The following is a 19,244-nucleotide window of genomic DNA, read 5'->3' as shown; positions in this document are numbered from 1 at the left end:
TTATTGATCAAGACTGGGTGTCACTGAACACTTACTATACTAACTCTACGTCTTGCCATATTAGCATATACATGCTGGCGGTAGAACAGTTAAGAGAGATGTCGTATGCAGTTCAATGTAAATGTATGAAATGATTAGAAATAATGTCTCAACTCTAACTTTTATATCGGTGTGTGCATAACAAAATTTGGACAAAAGAAGTAATTGAAGTGTCAGCCCAAGAATAGGGAGTGAAAATGAAGTGTCATTCAAAATCCTATAGATATACACTTGATTTGTGGTTTATACCTCACAATTAGTGTAACATGTACATTTTTCTGCCTCTCATAGCAGTGGCGTGTTTACATAAAAAGTAAACTGAATCTCCAAAAAAACTTGTAGTCAATTTGACGGTTTTGAAAGTTCTCTCTCGATGGCACGAGAGTATGTCCGGTGTTGATATTGGAGGGTAACATCCAACAGTTCATCGAGAGGTGTCCTTGGTTTCCAAGCTGAAACCCAGAAGAATACATTTTAAGATGAATGTTCAGATTCTGTTTAATAATAATACACAGGGCTTAACAGAGTATTGATTGAATACCAAGCTGCCTGGTGATAAATGTCATGTCAGGGATGCGCCTATCACTGTCATCATAGCCTTTCCCATAGAAATCTTCTGCACTCACGTTTACAGTGGACATACTAGAAGCAGGTGCACCAGACACCTTTGCATAAGCCTTAATTTGAAACAAAATGAGTATATTTACAGACCGAGTATAGAAGGTAGAACTGTTAGAATTTAAGCTTTGGGGCTACCTTTATCATAAGCTCAGCCAGTTCCTTCACAGATACTTCATTGTCTGGGTTTCCCACATTAAATATATACCCATTTGCTCTCTCAGGGTTGTCCTGTGTCATGTTGGCATGTACATTAGTCCAAGCTCATACAGCAACATGGGTGATGGAAGTTCAATTTTGAACTATCTGAACTTACAATCATTAACGCAACAGCATCGATTGCATCCTTAATGTAGAGGAAGGTTCTCTGTGATTTCCCACCGTCAACAAGTTTAAGAGGCTCCCCACGCAGGAGACTCTGGAACAACAAGCATTATGAAACAAGGTAGTTTATTAAGATCATGATTCATAGAGACATTTGCAGATAAGAAAACGGGCTAGGTGATTTACATTACTGAAGCAAGCTAAGACTCGTGGGACACCGTCACTTGGGCCATCAACACCAGGAATGAAATCCATTCTTGGGCCAATCCAGTTATAAGGTCTCACAATGGTGAAATCGAGGCCATTCTCCGCGTACTCGGCTATGGGTTAGTACTGAGAGTAAGTTAAGGGGAAAGAAAATTTAATCATAACTATCATCAACTAAAGACGAATCCAGGTCATCGTGTACCATATATTAGCCTGTCTGTCATTTGCTTTGCACAGGCATAAGACCATCTCTGCTTGCTGATTGGACCAAAAATACAAGGACTCTCATCTTCCTTGAGAATGAAATATTTGGGGTCCTGCATCATGCAAATTCATCTTAATTCTAAAAATGACGATACTGTGAAAATAAGTCAATTAATCTCATAATTTTATTGATAAATTCTTAAAACAGTTTAATGCTTGTATCAACAAAATCACATGAACTGAATGAAAAAAGAAACAAACACCGTAAGGACTAACTTTGAAAACTAACTCCTAATTTTACACCTTGATATGAAGCGAGGTGGATATTCATTTATATAAAGAATAAGCGTATGAATTTGCATTCTATCGAGGTGCACAAACATAAGGAGATACCTTTCGAAATTCCTCTGGGAGAAAGCTTCCTATAGTCTTCCCGTAAATCTCACACGTAGAAAAATGGATCAAACGTTTCTTGTTTTCAGTGCAATACTTAATCTGCATCACATGAACCCAATTACATACATATATGCACACAAACTTGAAGAGATCCCGTTTCAAGAAAAGACCCGATCTTCTAAACCCACCACCGGAATCGAATCAACGAAGTTGCTATAGATGGTCTCCAAAGGGCGTGTGTTGTAATCAGCCGGCGTGCAAATTGCAGCAAGATTGATCGTCTACAGCAAACAAAAACTCAATCTCAAATAAAAATGACAAATCATCAATCCAACCAGGTTTTAGTTAGCTGTCAATTGCTACCACAGTGCCACAACTATTGAAACTACACGTACACATTGGTTCATAAATTTTTACAATCATTAGCGTAGTGTAACCATATTTCCAGCTGCAACATTAGCTTCTTTTGTAATTTGAAATGGCATTGACAATCCACGCATCTTTTCATAACACAGAATTGTGACATAACAACATGAGTGATTAAAGTTTCAAGAACAAATGTTCAAGGAAAATTCAAGAGGACGACCCAATTACAATTTACTGACCACATTTGTTCCTAATTTTCCACAAACTCAGGAATTGCGATGAAATTGCTACCGCAATAAACAATTATAGTCCCAAAGTCAATACTTTAGTCAACTACACTTATTATTCATTATTGACCACTATTTACAACAGTGCCACAAATTAAAACTGTGACTACAATGAATAAACTTTAATTTTCCTTGATATATTACATGCGACGATTTTTAAACTTTAGCCGGAATCACTTTTGAGACACAATTTCATTACATTTCTTGATATTACAAAAATCGAACATGCTCACAATTGGAGATACACATGTATTTACATCGACACAACATTTTTTAAACATTTTGGATGAACTTGGCTATCTGTGGAACAGGAGTTAAAAACTAGTTCTCGAAATATATACCTGAGAATAAACCTGAGAATCAACCATATATCTTATCGTATTGATACATTATTTAAAATGTTAGCTATATATGTAATATTTTTTACAGGTTAATCATTTAATCACATTTCAAACCATAAGAACATTTAGCCAGCGGAATAAGAGTATTCAAAATGTGAAGAAAAGCACGGAAGGAAAGTGAAGAATACTTACGAGATCGGAAGATTTGATGAGTGTTTCGAGTCGGGAATCGCTCTTGATGTTGAGTTGGTGAAACTCGATGCGGTGCGCCCAGGGAAGGGACCTGTCGAGGAGGTGGTCGATTTTCTCCGAGGAGACGTCCACCACTACGGCCTTGTGATTGGTTTCCGCCACGAGCTTCTCGCAGAGGTGCGATCCAATGAAGCCGCCGCCACCAATCATGCATATTGACAGCATCGGGATCGATTTGCCGTCCAGGTTCAATCGTGCCATTGCAGCAACCAAATTTTGTGCAGTTGAGTGAAAAGAAGCAATTGCAGAAAGAGAAAGAGAAAGAGGGTGTTTCAGTTATAACTGGTTTTTGAAAGATAGAAGAATGAAGGAACTGAGAAAGCGGTGGCAGTGTTGTAAATAATCCCTAGATTTCAGTTGAGAACGTTACTTAGTCTTTCTTATTTCCCATGCAATTTTTATAATCATTTATAATTAATAATGTATTTCAAAATTTAAATATTTTTCATTTTTAATAAAAACTACCTGTATGAACATTTATTTATAGGATTCTCCTTTTTGTATTTATATTTATTTTTTAATTTTACTATTTAAATATTATTTTAAAATTAAAATAATTATTTTATCAATTTTATTTTTTAAGTAACTATTTTTTTTAAAATTAATTATTCTTTTTATTTGACCTTTTCCAAAACTTAACTATTTTTAATTATAAACCTACAAATAAAATAAATAAAAATTATTTATATTTAATTTTATTATAATAATAATTTTATTATCTTTTATTGCATAAGAAAAAGGATGAATACACACTTAACGTATGTGTTTTCAGTAGTAATAAATAGTTCAATTTGTGTTAAGATTATTCTAAATAATAAATCTTTTAAACATTCAACATAAATAAATGTATTTATACGTAAGAGACGATTTTATATTAATTTATATGTTAAATCAAACACGAAAATTCCTAATATTGAATATTAAATAAAATGTTTTAAAATATTATTTATCAAGATGATAGACGAAATGTACAAAATGAGGAAGAACTGATATACTTGCAGTATCAACCAACATGATGAGTGAAGCAAGAAAGTCATATCTGAAGACTGAGCTCCTACAAACCAACTCTAACACAGAGAAATCGGAGGATGGAAGCAAACTGAGCTGCGCACAGTGAAGTAGAAGACACATAGAAAAGTAATTGCAAGATCGAGAGAAGAATGCAGAATGCAAGATATTATTGAAAATATGATGATTATTTATTACAAGTCATAGAAATAATAGTTGAATGTGAATATAACGGTGTGTTTTTACGTTAACATATGTTTCATTGGTATACTTGTGTTATTTTAAAATAAATGTACTATAATTTTGAAGATATTAAATTTGTAAAAATATATTAAAATTAAAACTAATTATTTTTATTTATACAATAATTATTTATATGTTTATATATATGTGCGTGAAAATAAGTTTGAGTAGTCTCAATCGTGACAAATTGTCAGTTATTAGTCTCAATCGTGACAAAGTGCCTTTTTGAAGTTTGGAAGTTCAGAATTTTGTACTTAATTAAACAATACTTTCGATGCACTTTGAGTTTGATAGTATTATCTCAAGAACTTTATGTTAGAATATTGAGATCATTTGTCATAATGAAAAAAAAAATAGCTTTAAAAATGAATCATCGATTTCTTTAAATTTGATTCACAATTTATTTTAATACGCTCATTGACAAATAATAATTTAAATACATTTTACTGTTTTAGTTCTCTTAAATATCTTTTAAAAATAAATTATAATGGAGTTTTATATCTAATTATTTTAAAATATAATAAAAAAGTTATTTCAACTTCAAATATTTTACGTCAATTGGAAATTGAAAGTGTTAGATGTTTTCTGATTTGAATATTAAAGTTGTAATGAAAAACATTTTATTTTATACTAATGAATTGAAATATCCGCAATGCTTATATTACTACTATTAATTAGAGAATAATATTTTAATTAGAGAATAATATCAACAATGCTTATATTATTACTATTAAATTTTGTAAAAGAAAATCTTTTTATATTTTCATCAAATCATAAATGTATAAATAGAAATTCCAACAACACAATTTTTTCCTTTAATAAACATAAAACTTCCTCTTTGTTATTATAACATTTATGTTTAGAAACATGGTTGGAGAAAATGTCTACACTTAGTTAGTTTGTCTTTTATTTATATTTATAAAGAATAATATAAGTAAATTAATATTTTATTTTTGACTTTTATTTATTAAAAATAATATAAGTGAATTAATTTTTTATCTTTATGTATTTATTTTAAAACAATTCATAATAAGTATAGTGTATCTATATTTTATGAAATGTAATTTTTATCATAAATATGATTTCAGGTTTTATATTAATTTATTTTGTTTACTATTTTTTTTAATAAAATTTATATAATGACAAGTAATTAATGAATTTTAAGATGATATTATAATTAAGATGTAAAAGTTCCTACACATATTTACTATAAACTTATTTAGAGAATAAAACTGAAATCAATATATATATATATATATATATATATATATATATATATTAAATCAAATATATACCTATATATTAAAAAAATGTAATTATAACTTTCAATATAAAACGTATAAAATATAACATTTTTCCTAAGTTTGTGCATGATGTTATCTGAGATATACACTACCATTTCCTTACATGTGACACAATTCTCACAACTATTAAACAAAAACACATATGAATTATAAAAAAACTGTCATTTAATATTATCAAGTTAAATAAAAATCAATAATTTAGATTTGATGACTTATCTGCAAAACCAACAGTTAAACTTGTATGTAAACATCAAAACCACATATTTCATTCGAATTCATGACACACATCAAGATGAAAATAATTTCATATATGTTTATTCCATAAAATACCCTTACTTCATATATAATGTCGTATAGAAACTTCTATCAAATATATTCGTCTTTTAATTAAAAAAAAAAGACGAATAGTGAGAGGTAGAAACCACTCTTATGATATTGAATATTAACTATATATGATTGATATATTATTTTATATTATATATTCTTATTTTCTTGTTAATATTAAATGTGAAATGATACATGACGTATACAAATTTTTTATATTAATTTAATACTATTTTTTTTACTTTCTTCCTTTTTTAAAAAAAGTACACAAAAATACTATTTTATCCTTCTTTAAAAAATTGTAAATGTGTATAATTTTACTAATATTAAATTATTTTAATTATCTTAATATTTTATCTATATTATATACTTGTTTTCTTTTTGAATAACCTCGTACTTAAAAGAATGATGATTTGGAAAAATAAATTAAATTTTAAATGTAACATCTCATTCATATAAAATATATTATGGAGTAAGTATCACATATTTAATAAGATAAAACAGTTAACAACACGAGATATAAAAAGTTGCTTTATAGATATACAAAATATAACTATAAATTTAACTGTATATATACAATCTAACAAGACAAAAACTACATACATCACAACTAGTCTAAAAGAAACTAAAAGTTTGTTGCTCCTCCATCCATAACTTGCTCTACATAAATCTCATAATCTTTTGCTTACACCCACCAAATGATCATCGTCATGAAAAACAATGCACAAGAACACTTAAACCAAGAACAAAACACACAGGGTAAGCTAGTGATACAAACCTAATCATAACATATCAAGATTTCATACATGTACTATGTTTCACACAAAATAATTCAAACATCCTAATCATGCCTTTGACCTAGACTTGAACTTATTCGGATTTAGTATGAATGTCAAGCTATGGGGGTCATGCATTTGTGGTGACCTTTACTGCTCTGTAGAACTATTACTAATGGGTTTCATCTTACCACACTCACAAGGTTAGTCTATACCGCGTCTAAGGCGATACTAGAAGCACCTAGAATAATATTTTTTTACTACTCTCACCACATGTATCACGCTTCTCTAATCGAGAATGAATTATCATTAGAGTGTCACGATAACTTCGATGACTGAGCTCTCTGCATTCATACCAACAAATACTAACATTAAGAATTCTCCTTAGAACTCTAATAACCTCAATTCCATCCATACATATGTTCCAAACCATACTACAAATCATAACATAAACAATTATAACATTTAAAACCATGCACTATAGAGAAAGGAAACCAAACACCAAATAAGACTCAGACTCACTCGCCCAACACTAGAATCTGGTTGCCTAACGAGCATAGACTCGCCCAACGAGCAGACTCTACTTGCCCAACGAAAGGAAAACAACAAGTCTCACAAGCCCAACGAGTTGGCTCGCCTAATCATTTGAACTCACTGCCAAAGCTCTCATATACTCGCCTAATGAACTCTCCTTGCTCACCTAGCCTTACTGCATAATTATGCAGCATCAAAACTGTAGAATTAGCATCCTGAAACCTCCCCATGACTTATCCTATAAAATTTTACCAACTTTTAACACTCTTAGATGGAATTTTAAGCTACAATAAACCTAACCAAAAGTGTATAAACCAAAATAAACTAGTTTTAAACTCATTATACAACGAGATTCTAACTCAACTTAACCAAAACCTCACTTTATAGACCATAATTGAATTTCACTAGTTCTAGCTCATATTTGAGCAACTTAGGGGTCTGAGCAAGTCACAATTGACTCAAAGGCAGACCCCAACCACACCTAAATGCCACATAACATCTCACTACTCAAAACCCCGACTAACACTTGAAATCATCTGATAATACCCCAATGTACTACTACCTATTCCTAGATTAGATTTTAACTAGTTCATCACCCTAACAAGTCTCAAATTACCTCACAATAGATTCTAGAATTCAGTTTTCTCCTTTTAACCCTTAACTTAAAACTTCATATACCAAAACCTCCTTTTCATAACCAAAAATGACTAACAGTACAACCTAACTCATCTCTCTTCAACATTTAACCAAATTTAACACCACCAAACATCTCAACCACAACATTCATCATACAATTTTTTAGTTTAGCACAGAAACATTCAAGGACAACCATCATCATATGATCAAACACTTGTACAATACTTACACAACAACAATTCACCTTAACTAGCATTTTAGCATAATCATTTAACATCTACTAATTTTACACTCTAACACTATCAAAGACTAATTTTACACAACAAAGACTAGCTTCCCTTAATCTAAGGAGAACTATCAAGCTCTAAGAACGCACAACAGTTGCTTCAGGTACAAGGAACTCTAGGAACACCTATAAATCACCGAATTTTGATTGGAGTGAGTCCTTAGAACCTTAAATTAACAAAGAGCCATGAAGAACGAAATTGACACAATCGAAGGGGTTTCCTAAGCATGATCTTAGACAGAGAATTAAAGGAAAAAAAGTATAAACTTACTTATTCTAAATGGAGATTACACTAGGGTGATCTCCTAACCACCTCCTGATAGTCAAAGAATAATTGAGGAGTTAAAACTTTAGAAAAAAGAAAGAAAAAACTCATAAAAAAAGTTTTAGAGAGATGATGAATATTTAGATAATAAAACGAGTTTAAGAAATTCTATTTATATTATTGAATTATTTTAAAATTAAAATATTTGGTTTTATCATTTTAAAACACTTATCAATTTTAATATTCTATTTTCTAGATCATCCCATTTAATTAATAAATTAAAACATTTTATTACTATTTTATTTGAAATAGTTATTACTCATCAATTCTATCGAGTTTCTCAAATACGATATTTGAGATTTAGAGTTTAATAAATATTTTTATTATATAAAAATTTAGAAATAGTTTCAAGTAGTAGCACAACATAAAACGATATAAAATTAGTTTTCTAACACTTTTATGACATATTGAATTCTGTCTAACTGTAGTTAGTTTTAAACTTCATTAATTTATATTTTATATCGTTTCCTGATTTTTTAATATTTTTATTTCTTGTGAATAATATTTTCATTAGTACAAGAAATGATTGACAAATACATGATCAATATTAATATAAAAAACATATTTTCTTAAAAATAATTTTTTGAGAAATTGAATTCCAATGAGCAAAACCTACTTAAAAAAAATTATCTTAAGTTATTGTTATTCCAAACAAATTCAGTTTGTCAAGAGAATTGCTATTTTGTCGGATAAATTGAATACACCTTTTCTAGTCAATCTGTCAGTTCAACTACGCAAATACGAATAAATTGCTATTTTTTTAGATAAATCCAATTAGTTAAGAGAAATAAGAATAAAAGAAGTAAATTTATTCCATTTATAAAAAAAATACATTAAATCAAATTAAAATATATTTTAAGTGAACAATATTAAAAGGACTATAAAAGCCTGTGCATAAAAGTAAAACTTATTTGAAAACTAAAGCTAAATATTTTTACATTTTAAAATTAAAACGAAAGAAAAATTAGAACAACTTGATGATGCATTGAGAACTTAAAATTATTACTTTTTGAAAGCGAACACTAGACCTGTTTAAACAATAATCTAAAGGACCCCAATAAATTATTGCATAAAATAAACTATAGTAAGTTAAAAGAAAAGTCATTTTATTCCTTATATTCTTTACATAAAAGTGGGTTGAAACATTAAATTAAGTAAAGAATTCTGATATAAAAGAGAAAATAGAAAGTAGATATTGGTTTGTCACCTTAGATCTAACCTTCATATTCACTTCGCTTTCATCTCCAACCGTTGCACACGTTAACCTTTCTCTTTCTTCATCACTCATTTTTGTGGTGCCAAAATTGTTAACCCAATTGGAAATTATCACTTTTGGCAACATATGAACAATTGCAAATGACATAGGTTTTCATAAATGATGCAATTATATAATAAAACATTTATTTACATTGATAAGGAGATCTATGGCTAAATTCTACATTAACCAAATTCAAAATCCAATCATATGAACATTTTCTTGGATGATTGATTTACCTAAGTATCTACTATGTTCAATCCATGCATAGCTAGAATGGTAGATCTATGAGGCTATAATCAATGAATGCAACACATGGACCCACCAATCCTCATCTCTTTTTCTCCATTATCACTCACTTGCAAAGCACACTATCATTCTCTTTAGTGGCCACTAGACTTCACCCAGAAACATGTCTTTTTAATGTCCCATTTCCTTCTCTCACACCACACACACATTTTAATAATCTTGATTCTTACTAGGGTTTTGTTTTTGTTTTGGGTTGGTTTGGTTCTTCATCCTTCACTCTCTTAATTACATGAATCACACTCACACAATGTTCTTCTCTCCCATTTCACTGCTTGAAAATGCCTTCAATTTCAGAACTCTATTCTCACTTTCTATTCCAATGTTCAACACTGCAATGATGAATGAAATCGCTTCTTGACCCTAAAACAGTTTCAACTTCTACATTTCATTCTCCATTTTTTATCATCAACTCTAACAAAACCCAAAAGATCTTCTACTTTATTTCATTCTTCTTCTTTTTGTTCATCCATGCATAATGACACAGAAGAAAAAGATGGATCTGAAACCGAAACCATCAAACAAATCATCGATCCGTTTTCTTCTTTTCCACATATAGCAACTGTGAAACCTAATTTCTACACTCTTCCGATGAAACGCACGGTTCGGCCTCTCTTCGCGCTCCTCCTCCTCCTAGTCTTCGCCGCCACGCTCACTTCACGCGTGGTCCTCCGCCGCGGCATCCTCTCCATCGAGCTCGAGTACCGCGTCCGGATCCGCAACCCTCCGCCGCCGCAGCTCAACGACACGCTCCTCCACCACGCCGCGGTGGAGATCGGCGAAGAGAAGTTCAAGCAGGAGATCCAGAACCTCCTCGACGGAAACTTCGGCAGCCATGCGCGCCACCGTACATTCGTCTCCTGGCGTAGATTTATTCACCACGACCGCAGCGGAACCGCCGCCAACATCCCGGCGACGCTCCGGTCGCCCCTTTTTTACCGGTACTGGCTTGACTTCCGGAAGGTTCTTCATGATTGGTTCAGGAAGCGACGATTCCAACCCGGTATCATGTCCGAGTTGACTCGGTCAGTCAAGCTTCCAATTGATTCACACAACAAAGTAGTAACCAAGGGCAAAAATAGATATTCTTCTTGTGCTGTTGTTGGGAACAGTGGGATTTTGCTGAATAGGGATTATGGAAGTGAAATTGATGCACATGAGGTTGTGATAAGGTTGAACAATGCTAGGGTTGATCACTTTGAGACCAAGGTTGGGAAGAAAACTAGCATTTCATTTATGAATAGTAACATTCTACATTTGTGTGCTAGAAGGGCTGGGTGTTTTTGTCACCCTTATGGTGACCACGTTCCGATTGTTATGTATATTTGCCAGGCCGTGCATTTCTTGGATTACACTGCGTGCAATGCTTCTCACAAGGCTCCTTTATTGGTCACTGATCCTAGGTTTGATGTGTTGTGTGCAAGGATTGTGAAATATTATTCCTTGAAGAGGTTCGTGGAGGAGAGTGGGAAGGGCTTGGAGAAGTGGGGTGAGGATCACGATGGGGCTCTTTTTCATTACTCTTCTGGGATGCAAGCTGTGATGCTGGCTTTGGGTATTTGTGATAGGGTTAGCATTTTTGGGTTTGGGAAATCGGCTTCTGCCAAGCATCATTACCACACTAACCAGAAGGCTGAGCTTCATTTGCATGATTATGAGGCTGAGTATGCGTTTTATAGGGACCTTGTTGATGGACACAGGCCAATTCCCTTCCTTGAGGACAGGTTTAAGGTTCCTCCTGTTGTCATGTATCATTGATGGATGTTGAACTGCTCCTGCAAGTGGTAGAGGGCATCTATTAGTTGCTGTTCTGTTATTGTAATATTGTGAGATGCACATATAGTGGAAAGCAAAATACTGATTCAAGATTTGTTTTTGCGTTGTACTGTCCCAAATGAAGCCTCAAGGCAACACCAAGTGTAAATTTTGGTTAGATCAATACAGCTTTGACCCGGAAATGATGATTAAGCATGTCCATATATAACTTGTGTTTGTTCAGGACTCTTTTCTTGGACTCTCTTTAATTGGGTAACGTTGTTTCTCCGGTTGTGATCACTAGCTTACTAACTGGAGTGCATGCCTTCGAATTGGACCAAAATGATTTTCTAGCATCTATGTAAAACATCATGGCCTTTAAACAAGTGATTTGGTAAAAGATGCGGGCTATATCAAGGAATAGGCATATTCGCTAACAGGGATCATCTGCCTGTTTTATCCTTGACTTGATAATTTTCCCGTCCTTTGCGCAGAAAAGGTCACAAGCACTTTATTGGATGTTGAAATGGTATTTTAAAAACTTCGCAAAATACTGGCTTATGAAGCTAAATTATCATTAATTGGCATGCCTCTTATAAGGTTTAGTGTGCAGCCTTGTTAATTTGGTTATAGATTGCTGTTATTTTGCATTTTTAACTCTTAAAATTTTAAATATGCAGAGCGTCTGGTCACTTGGGTGCATTTGGCTTGGTATGTTTCATACAAGCTTTCTCTGTGGCCAAATGCTATTTGGAGGTACAAACTTTCAAGAATATCCATGTTGGTTTTGTGACTATAATGCTCTAGGTTAGATCCATTTTTTAATCATAATTGTCATTGATCATTGATCATGACAGTCAAGTTATACAAAGGACATAATTATACCATTTAATATACTCATGATCTCATTCAAACCGACTGAAGAGTAGTCGACTAAGACTTAACGACATACTGTATGATGTAAATAGTAATTCCACTCTATTGCCGTCATGAGTGGAGCAAAGTATTTACTTACCATAAGTTACTGGTCATTGACTTACATCAAAATGTGACACAACATACAGCCGATTTTGTCACATGTAAATATACATCAAAATGACATAGATAAGATCTTTCCCTAACTAGATAAACCACTGGTACACCTTTCAGACAAGATGGTAGCATTCAACTTGCGCATTGCAAAAAAGCTTTCCTTTCAAGCTCTCTGTTACTCGGCCGTGTCAATCTCCACCCCCTTCTCTTCATATTTCACTCCCACCAAGTAGCTTATGCGTGCCTGGTAAGCAAAAAGTTCACAGATGTAAGAATAATAAAAAATGTTTTAGGATTGTTAATCTGGTCTACTCTTTTGAAGAAAACGGGTAATCTACCTGCTTAGGATCGTAGACAGCATATTCGTTATATTCCAGGGGGCTATCTTGATGATCTGAGGCGACTAGTTTACCGCAAGGAACTTTTATATCATCTTTCCAAACAAAGTGTTCTGATTCATCTGTTTTCTTCTTCCCCAGTCCCTTCACTCCAAGCTTCTTTTCCTCCAAAGACGAAGTATCCTGTGTCAATGATGTTGAAAACAAAATAATTGTTCCGAGTTGGTGATGTCGAAAACAAATTAATAAATGCTCTTAGTGAATGAAGATAACAAGTCCATTTTGGATACCTCGGGTGGGCTTTTAAACTCGGTAACCTCGTTCCCTAGGGAAGCAATGGCCAAAACCAAGAACCCTTCTGGCCTGTCAACAGCAGTAAAACCATACCGTGCAGCCTCTGCTGCAGCATCGGAACAGACTATAGCTTTGCCAAACTGTTGCCAAAAGTACGTAACAAGGGATGAGTGAATGCTTCCAAACATTAAATGTGAATAACGATTTTCATTTCTAATACCATATAACCCGGAACCGGCAGTGAGCATATTGCTTCCAAGAATCCTTTGTGCAAGTGCCTCAAAAGGTTTGAGCTTCGTGTTCCTTGCATAATAGAATTTGTACAGTCATTAAGAAGAACCAACCTAATAAAGTAAGACTTAGTTTTCCCCACTTTCAATTTTAAGGAAATGCTTGAGTATCTTACCACACCATAAAAGAACTTTATTTGGCAGTTTAACTATGTCTTCATAGGACGGGCAGCCACCTGTTTGCACCGAAAAAATGTTTTCCACTGACACCCCGTACTCCTGAAGTTCATTGGAAGTGAACACAAGAAGATATGCGAATGATTTCGTTAAACACACAATACAAAAGTTGGAATCTTACAATGTCACCAACTTTAACTGGCTCATAAGTATTTTCAAGATATTTCACAATCATCTGATAATCATTTGAACTTTTGTCCAGGGGAGTAATTGAGCAACCCAATTTCTTGTATGTCTCCGATAATGGGTCATCGATGGTTGAGCCAGTCATGTCTCCTATGAGGTGAGAAGCGAGGGTTATGTCTCTTGCCCCCTCCAAGGCAGCTGCAGCCTAGGAAAATAAGAGATTACCCGTTGTAGTTAGTGGTCCAATTGAACCAATTCAGGTAGTGACCAACTGTGCTTACATGGTCTGCAATCTCTTGATAATCTCTAAAATTGAAAGGCCTTGTGGAATGCATAAGCGTGAACCATCTTTGGCTAAAATCAGTCCAAACAGCCTCAGCCTTGGGCCCAGTTTCTTTCAATGATTTCACCTTTCCTATGAATTCTAAGAGGACGTCCTCACCTGATAAGGTTCAATTGTCAGTAACTTTCTTGAGTGACATTACAGAAGTAGGAAAAAACAGTTGCACATGTACGTACATCTTTTCAGATGAAGATTTGTTACCATTCCTATTGGAAGGTCCGGAGAGTCGTAACCCATCTCCATCAATGCATACCTGAAAACAGTGTAGGTTATTTTTAAACTTCGTAATAATCCCATGCATTATAATGATCAGATACTGTGGTTACTTGTATATCTCCTTGCTGCACAAAACTTTCATAAAATTTGCAACCAAAGGCTCAAGTTTACAGTGTGTTACTGCTATCCCCAGCTGCCGAAGACCTAGGGCTCCGTGTCTAACTTCAACTCCATCATCCTATTCAATTTCATAGTCCTGTGTTAGCCAAAAGAGGAGGCATGGGCAAATAATTTGGTAGAGAATAAATATGTATTGTACCATATCAATGGGATAGAACTTCAATGGCTTCTTCTGGAACTTTTTCTCTCTTTCCCAAGGTTCAAACTCATTTCCTGTTATTTCCTCGAAGAGTCTCGCAAACTCTTTCAGACAACTGCCTTCGTTGTCCCACTCTTCTAATCGCTCCTCTGCATTTGGATCATCGCCAACTCTCCCTTTCTTAAAGTACATATGCAAACGATTTTCTGGAACAACGATTAGTTGCATGATACAGTAGCTGCCACAAATTAACACCAACAACTTAGGTCAGTTATCCTATATATGTCAATATGGACTAGAAGTGATTTTAGTGTTCATAATGGTACTCGTTCAGTCCGCGTCCTTGGTCGCAAAGGGAAAAGGCACAGTTGTATAATATCCCATCTTTTTCAAATATCTTTCCCCCTTGTTCCTGCAACTTGGTATCTTTGTAGACCCCTCTCTTCCCATAAAGTTTGAGCTGTTTTGGACAAATTTAATCAAACACAAATAAAAGGGTGCTCGATGTGTTATTCATGAATTCAATTTAATAAAAACATAGGTATGCAAGAAGAAATTAATTACTTCTGCTGAGAGTGATTCAATAGCCTCTTCCCCAGGATCCTGTTTGTCCCAGGGAATTCCCTTGCCATCCACAGAAAGATCAGAGACAAGATCGTAAGCTTCCAAAGGCTGTGGTTCTTGCTTTTCAATGCTGTCAACCAGCCAAGCCTCCCTAACCACTGGTATACTTCTCTCCCTACAATAAAATACCTTCAGAATCAACTAGGAGTGCTCTATTGTATTATTACCAATGTGGCACATTAGCCACTCTATAACTCTGGGTTTTATGAACACTTATTTATGGGATCATTTTTCTAATGGCAAAACAATGGTGTTCATGGACAGACTACTGCTCATAATGTTCATAAAATTTAACCAAACAAACCAAGATATTATCACACTCATAAATAAGGATTACGACAAAGGAAAAACGTTGCCTATAAACTTAAACTACGCTCACATGGCTTCTGCAAGTTTGGATGTCCCACCACGTTCTCGCTCAGCGGGTGAAGCTACCAAACAGGTAGCCCCTGCAAAATTTAACAAGCCAGGTTATGGTTATTCCTGGCAACAAAAGGATGACAAAATCAATTCTTACATTATATTACCAAGTATAGAGTTTGCCACTTTCCCTCCTTGCTTTTCAATAACTGTTTTCCAATAATGCTTGGTAGCCAAAAACAGAATGTCAAAATCCAATCGGTAGAGGGTATTAATGCAACAACAGTGAGAGTGATACATACATGTGTCCTAGTAAGACGACCCATCAGAGATATCATCATCCCGGTAAAGGGTTTTTCAGCTAGGCCTAGATCCCTGTGAGGCCTGTGACTTGGGTCCTGATACTTCTTTAGCAACTATGGCAAAGATATAGGAAAACAAGCCAACACAAAGGACAAAATCTTAGGTTACAAGCAACAAAATGAAATACAAAAAGAAGGAAAAACAAAATGATAAGTAAGGAGAATGTCACATCTGAAGGCACAGAGTTCTGAAGAGAATCAGGTAGCTTGATGGGTTCCTGTTTCCTTGGAGGGTTTCTGGTGCTGAAAATGCAACTAGCCCACTCACTGTAGAACCCTCTGCAAACATAACGTCTGCCATCAAACTCCAAACTCCCATTGCAAATAGAGCACTTGTCCAATGGACCATAAAACAGCAAGTCTTGGCTGTTAAAAAATGCGGTGATTGTAATGAGTCATTACATTAAAGATGAAAATCCACTTTGAAGAAATAGTCTAATCTAAACCAGAACCAACCATCTTCGTGTAATTTCAAGATCAGTGCCAGAAGAATCAAGGCCATTGGCCTCCAGAATCTCTTTCATTTGCTCCAAAGGAAGGTGCTCACTTGTGGCTTTGCAAAACTCATCATATTCTTCTGCAACATCAGCTACAGTTTTTCCGTTGACGTGGCCATCTTCATTTTCCACCTTGGCCTTCTTAGGAGAATGCTCCACTTCATGTGCCTTGGACTCAGCTTTCTGCTTCCTTGTCATGACCTTCTCTTCTTCCCCAGGTGCATGGACATGGGGCCTCGTTTCCTGAACCTTCAAAATTTCCAAAAGCACCTTAACTACTTAGACCAAAAAAGGAACTACACTAACAACACATCAAATGTACAAAACAAAACCACTCGATCTTATTCATGAAAAAAGTAAAACTCAGAGCAGACCTTCATCTTGGTGCTTAATCGACTCTCTAGTTTTTTCACGATGAACGAAAGACAAGAACGTAGTTTAGAATCTCAAAACTAGCATGTGGTCTGCTCTAAATAAGCTTTGATTTCTCTTATCCTGAACATGAGGATAGGTTGGAGCTGAGACAACAACAGCCCTGAACTGCCACGTACATTGAGTTCGCGGTTCTCACAACAAAATCAAATCTCTTGTCGTCACCACGACATGCCACGTTTGCTAGTTATTTACACGTAGCCAACTGTTTACATTCTAGGCCATACAACGATGACATGTGGTAAAACCATGCTACTATGTTTCTTGTTCTATTCCTTATCAGTTATTCTTTCTTCCATCCTTTATCTGACTTTGGTCACCCTTGCATGCACCATTCGGTTGGATTGCGTCAGAAAACGGTGCAGTATATTCGAGGAAGAAGATAAACATCTCTTTTTTTTATTTTCCTCATTCCCCAAAAGATAAAGCAGTTGATATTTGCTTCATGTCTCATGGATAGGAAAAGTTAACATGCAGACAAATTAAATAACCACATAGCTGAACTTCATTTTTGAATGAGTATCTTTTTCTAGCAAATATAAACTTGTAATGTTTTTCACCGCTAAGAAATATCTCTATTAAAGGCTAAATATTATATATGTTGGTGTTAGTGATAGATACAGGATTTACTTCGAATCAACTGGAAATTAATTCGAGTTTCTTTATTAATTACTTTATTGAACTAAATTCTTAGTTCAAATAAATTGAACAAGTTAAAAACTATTCAAATGTGTTTCTTCCCGTATCTCTAGATCTGTACATTTACAAATTATTATATGATTATTGTATTCACTCAAATGAACAGCACAGATATTATAACCATTGGACCGAGCCAACATCTATATATAAACTAAAGTACATCGTCCATATTCTTCTAACTTCCCATATCAACAGCAAGAGCCTTCCCATGACCAAATCTCAGACTCTTTCTGATTTCATCTAAGCAGAAATATCTATTGAGTAATGAGGTCGTTGAATGAGGCACAAGATATGCTCAATCACAGACTCATGCTCATGCTGAAGAAAAACTGAAAACATAGAGAGCAAGAATAACCCTGAAAATCTAAATATAAGAGAATATCAATTTTTTTCTTAAGAAAAAAAAACTCGAGAGTATGTGTAACATAACTAATTATATTGTTTTTCTTTAATGAAATAAAAATGGTGTATGACAGTGCCATTGACTGTGCCATTTTATTTTCAAATAAAGAAGATTGAAATTCTTGTATGGACATATAAAATATTTAATTGACTAAAGATATATTTTACCGACTTATATTTCAATTAAAAAGAGGGATTTCCCCCTCATATATTAGTGTAGTTTAAACGACAAACTTTGAAAATTTTAAGTATGGAAAATTGTATTAACTTTAACACGATTTTAGATTTTTAAAATGAATTCGTGCATGTAAATATTCAATTATTAAATAACAGATATATAATCCAAATAAATATATAAAATAATATTATAATTATTCCGAATATAATTATAATACTATATATAAATAATATAAATAAATAAAGGTTTATATAACTAAAGTAATATTATACCGAGTCAAAAATATAATATGGTTTTTCAAACTAAAATCCTTATAATATGATTATATGCTTTTCTCACCATATACCACATTTTATTAAAATCTCATACATCAATAATGTATTATTAAAACTGTTAAAGAATTTTCACACATTCACCATACATACTCATATATTGATGTTATAAATCAATGAAACATCACAATCCCTATTAAAAATACATAGAAACCATGGTTAAACCACTTCAAACAAATACTAAAACTTAATGTCAAACTTTTCGCAAAAAGTTTTCGTGTTCAACATAGTTTTAACATTTAACATTGTTTTCCTTGCAAAATATCTCTCTTAGCAACACCATTTTAATACTTAGTGACCTGAAATTAAATTGTTTCGTATCTATAGTGAAAAATGGCGTTCAATAATGGTCTCACCGATCAATGCTAGACCATTCGCAAAAGTGGTCACTCAACAATAAAAAGAAGTGCTCAACTGGAGAAAAAATGTTTCCAGAC

At 33.7% G+C, this 19,244-nt stretch overlaps 3 protein-coding genes across 3 annotated transcripts; 1 reads left to right on the top strand and 2 right to left on the bottom strand.

Moving 5' to 3' along the window:
- Positions 1 to 134: 134 nt before the first annotated feature.
- On the bottom strand, positions 135 to 3,368 carry LOC124829145 (UDP-D-apiose/UDP-D-xylose synthase 2-like). Its single transcript, XM_047302611.2, has 9 exons — positions 2,975 to 3,368; positions 1,977 to 2,069; positions 1,786 to 1,887; positions 1,391 to 1,505; positions 1,168 to 1,301; positions 974 to 1,075; positions 796 to 888; positions 581 to 716; positions 135 to 491 (listed from the first exon to the last, which is right to left on the bottom strand). Exons 1-9 carry the CDS (start codon positions 3,233 to 3,235, stop codon positions 382 to 384), a joined length of 1,146 nt encoding a protein of 381 aa, XP_047158567.1. The 5' UTR covers positions 3,236 to 3,368; the 3' UTR covers positions 135 to 381.
- A 6,727-nt stretch (positions 3,369 to 10,095) lies between these two features.
- Positions 10,096 to 12,008, top strand: LOC124829142 (Glycosyltransferase family 29 (sialyltransferase) family protein). The gene has a single exon (XM_047302609.2). The coding sequence runs from the start codon at positions 10,503 to 10,505 to the stop codon at positions 11,787 to 11,789; it is 1,287 nt and encodes a 428-aa protein (XP_047158565.1). The 5' UTR covers positions 10,096 to 10,502; the 3' UTR covers positions 11,790 to 12,008.
- A 739-nt stretch (positions 12,009 to 12,747) lies between these two features.
- On the bottom strand, positions 12,748 to 17,281 carry LOC124829141 (poly ADP-ribose polymerase 3). Its single transcript, XM_047302608.2, has 18 exons — positions 17,139 to 17,281; positions 16,724 to 17,013; positions 16,438 to 16,633; positions 16,208 to 16,321; positions 16,073 to 16,130; positions 15,925 to 15,994; positions 15,486 to 15,660; positions 15,248 to 15,381; positions 14,922 to 15,159; positions 14,713 to 14,840; positions 14,563 to 14,639; positions 14,325 to 14,485; positions 14,039 to 14,248; positions 13,857 to 13,959; positions 13,671 to 13,753; positions 13,447 to 13,590; positions 13,157 to 13,339; positions 12,748 to 13,062 (listed from the first exon to the last, which is right to left on the bottom strand). Exons 1-18 carry the CDS (start codon positions 17,142 to 17,144, stop codon positions 12,994 to 12,996), a joined length of 2,439 nt encoding a protein of 812 aa, XP_047158564.1. The 5' UTR covers positions 17,145 to 17,281; the 3' UTR covers positions 12,748 to 12,993.
- Between the last annotated feature and the right edge of the window lie 1,963 nt (positions 17,282 to 19,244).

The sequence above is a fragment of the Vigna umbellata genome, chromosome 3 (genome assembly GCF_029865625.1).
Source record: "Vigna umbellata cultivar VRB3 chromosome 3, Vumbellata_1.0, whole genome shotgun sequence".
Classification (NCBI taxonomy): Eukaryota; Viridiplantae; Streptophyta; class Magnoliopsida; order Fabales; family Fabaceae; genus Vigna; species Vigna umbellata.
Note: the sequence above shows the minus strand (reverse complement) of the source record. Positions and strands in the feature narration are given on the sequence as shown.

Bases quoted from the DNA above. Each gene is read 5' to 3' on its own strand.
- LOC124829142 (XM_047302609.2), top strand. From the start codon at position 10,503: ATGCATAATGACACAGAAGAAAAAGATGGATCTGAAACCGAAACCATC.
- LOC124829145 (XM_047302611.2), bottom strand. From the start codon at position 3,235: ATGGCACGATTGAACCTGGACGGCAAATCGATCCCGATGCTGTCAATA. The intron at 2,070-2,974 runs GTAAGTATTCTT...TGTTTGCTGTAG, and splicing joins TCATCAAATCTTCCGATCTC to ACGATCAATCTTGCTGCAAT. The intron at 1,302-1,390 runs GTACACGATGAC...ACTAACCCATAG, and splicing joins GACAGACAGGCTAATATATG to CCGAGTACGCGGAGAATGGC.
- LOC124829141 (XM_047302608.2), bottom strand. The intron at 14,249-14,324 runs GTAAGCACAGTT...TTATTTTCCTAG, and splicing joins ATCAAGAGATTGCAGACCAT to GCTGCAGCTGCCTTGGAGGG. The intron at 13,063-13,156 runs GTAGATTACCCG...TTTGCTTACCAG, and splicing joins CTGTCTACGATCCTAAGCAG to GCACGCATAAGCTACTTGGT.